This window comes from Penaeus chinensis, chromosome 16 (assembly GCF_019202785.1).
Source record: "Penaeus chinensis breed Huanghai No. 1 chromosome 16, ASM1920278v2, whole genome shotgun sequence".
NCBI lineage: Eukaryota > Metazoa > Arthropoda > Malacostraca > Decapoda > Penaeidae > Penaeus > Penaeus chinensis.
In genome coordinates, this window is record NC_061834.1 from 285552 (window position 1) to 288051 (window position 2500).

Consider the following 2500-nt stretch of genomic DNA (forward strand, 5'->3'; position numbering starts at 1 on the left):
TAAAATCCTTCGTAAACGCGTCAAAAGACTCGCAAGAGAGACGAAACAACATTAATCAAACCCCGAATCCCAATGACCTTTCTCGTCCACCAAACCGGGATAACGCGATGGCCTCTCTGCATAGCCCACCCGCCTGACCCTAACCTCTCACGCGCCGTTAAACCGTTCAGTCACGAACACTTACCAGGACCTTCATGATGGGAGGCGAGACGTGCGTAGACCGGGGCGTCTGTGTGATGAGTGATGTCCTGCCGCGACCCAGTTCCTTTATATACCGTCACGATCCGGCAGACACGTTCAGACAACAGCCTCTGAGGTGTTATGTGGAGCAGATTTCGGGGATCGAAGGTGCCAGGGGGCGGGGTGTAGGGGAAGGTGCGGGGTCTGGGGTAGGGGAAGGTATCAGGGGGAGGAGGTGGTGGAAGGGAGGGCGTGGAGGGGAGTGATGCCAAGGGAGTGTCAAGGGGGTGGCAGGGGGAAAGGACTAGGGGGGGGAGTGCAGGTTCCAGGGGAAGAGGGGAAGGTACCAGGGGCGAGGTGTATAAAAAGAGGGTTGGGGTAAGGGGGCAAGGAGGACAAGGGGAGGAGGGAGCGAAGCAACTGGTCCAGGCGGGGACTTCCCTTCGGTGCAGGACTGTCAGTGATCCAGTCAACTCACACAGGGAAAGAATAAGAAACAAAAAAAGAAAAAAAAAATCCACTTTTAACCCCAACACATCCGCAATACCTAAAACAAACAAGAACAAATCACCAACAAACGAGGAAAATACACAAACAAAACAAATCACCCACAAAACAAAAACAACAACAGCAAAAAAAAGACAAAACACCTTTTGATTTCTAACGTTTTCCTCGTTGAAGAAAACGGGAACGCTCCCTCGCAGCAAAAACCGAGGCAAAAAGTAGACCACGTGATCCCCAAGCAGCGGGCATCGAAGGCCACAAGAACAGTACTTCAGTGTTTAATGAAAGTGTTCAAATACGACTCTTCATTATCTGGATTCGGAAATTAGGATGTGTAATTAATCTCCAGTGAAAGAGAGAGAGAGAGAGAGAAAGATAATATTACGCTGTTTAAAAAGTAATAAAAACAAACCGAATTTCGATGCATATCGATTGTCTGAAGTAAATTTGAATTTTGAGTTACTTGTTGACCTTGGCGAATGTCCCTTAACTTAAAATGAATATCTGCTAAGGGAGGAATGAAAATAGTTTCATATTACAATCGAAGTTTGCATCTCGAGTCCATGATTTTGGTTAGAATATTGATTAAAGGATATTAAGATTATTTTATATGTGATAATTAACAAGTTTATGATACCCCCCCCCAAAAAAAAAATAAAAAAAAATAATAATAAAAAAAAATAAAGGAAAGAAAGAAAAGAGAAATAATAATAATAACAACAATAATAATAATAAACAAAATAAAGCTCATCAATTGTGAAATTATTCATTCGTATCCTCAGAAGAACCAATGTCTTAACAAGTTCGCAGAAAATTAACCATATTCAAACTTGGTGAAATTGACCCCCTCGGAGTTTTCATTTGCAGTTCAAATTAGCAGTGATTGTAACTGCTGACTTCACGGTGCCTGTTCGAGCAAGACCAAGAGGAAATACCCAGCCAAAGATATTTAATTAATCCTTGCCTAATTTACGGACGGGGAACAGGAACTAGAGTAAAAGGAAAACAAAGAAAAAAAGAGGGGGGGGAGAAAAATAGAGAATACGAGGGGATAAAAGAAGTAGATAGGAGATAGTGTGAAGAGAATAATATAATTTGATACAAAAAAAAAAAAAAAGGATACAGAGACAAGGTATGATAACTTGAAGATTATTTTGACGTCGTTCAGGGCCTGAGGAAATAACACGCGGGTTAAAATTTTCTGAGACAAAGAAGCTTTTGTCTTGATTTTATTTAATTTTATTTTGGGCGTTTTAGTGTATTTTCCTTGTCTCTTTTTCCCTTTTTTTCTTCTTTCTCCCATGTTTTCTTTCTTTCTTTTTTTTTTTTTTTTTTTTTTTTTTAAGCGAGTGTGACATTTAACAATGTTGTGGGCGTGGCTTAATTTCCTGATGTTCGCACAGGCGTTAGGAAAGTTAATTAGTATCTTCCTCTGTTTTTTTTTTTTTTTTTTCTATTTCATTTTCATTTTCAGTTCTGATTAGCATCTTCCTCTCTTTTCTTTCAATTTTCTCTTTAATTTTCATTTTCATTTTCATTTTTAATTAACATGCTCCTCTGTCCTTTTCCATTTCATTTTGATTTTTCTTCTTCTTTTCGTCTTCTACTTCTTATTAATATATTTTATTATTCAGACCCTTCTCCTCTTTCTTTCTTTTTCTTCTTCGTCTCCTTTCTCTTCTTCTTCTTCTTTTTCTTCATCTTCCTACTCTTACTCCTTCTATCCCTTCTTATAAGTTTCTTCTCCTCCATCTTTCGCCTCTACATCACCTCCCTTTTCTTCTCCTCCTTCTGTATATCCTTCCATCATCCTTCT

General features: G+C 39.5%; 1 protein-coding gene across 1 annotated transcript in view; it reads right to left on the bottom strand.

Moving 5' to 3' along the window:
* The window catches only part of LOC125033574 (cuticle protein CP575-like), an 819-nt gene extending 516 nt beyond the window's left edge, over positions 1-303 (bottom strand). The window contains exon 1 of the mRNA XM_047625204.1: positions 185-303. Coding sequence (XP_047481160.1) covers positions 185-196 — 12 coding nt within the window. The 5' untranslated portion in view covers positions 197-303. The remainder of the gene's footprint in view (positions 1-184) is intronic.
* Between the last annotated feature and the right edge of the window lie 2197 nt (positions 304-2500).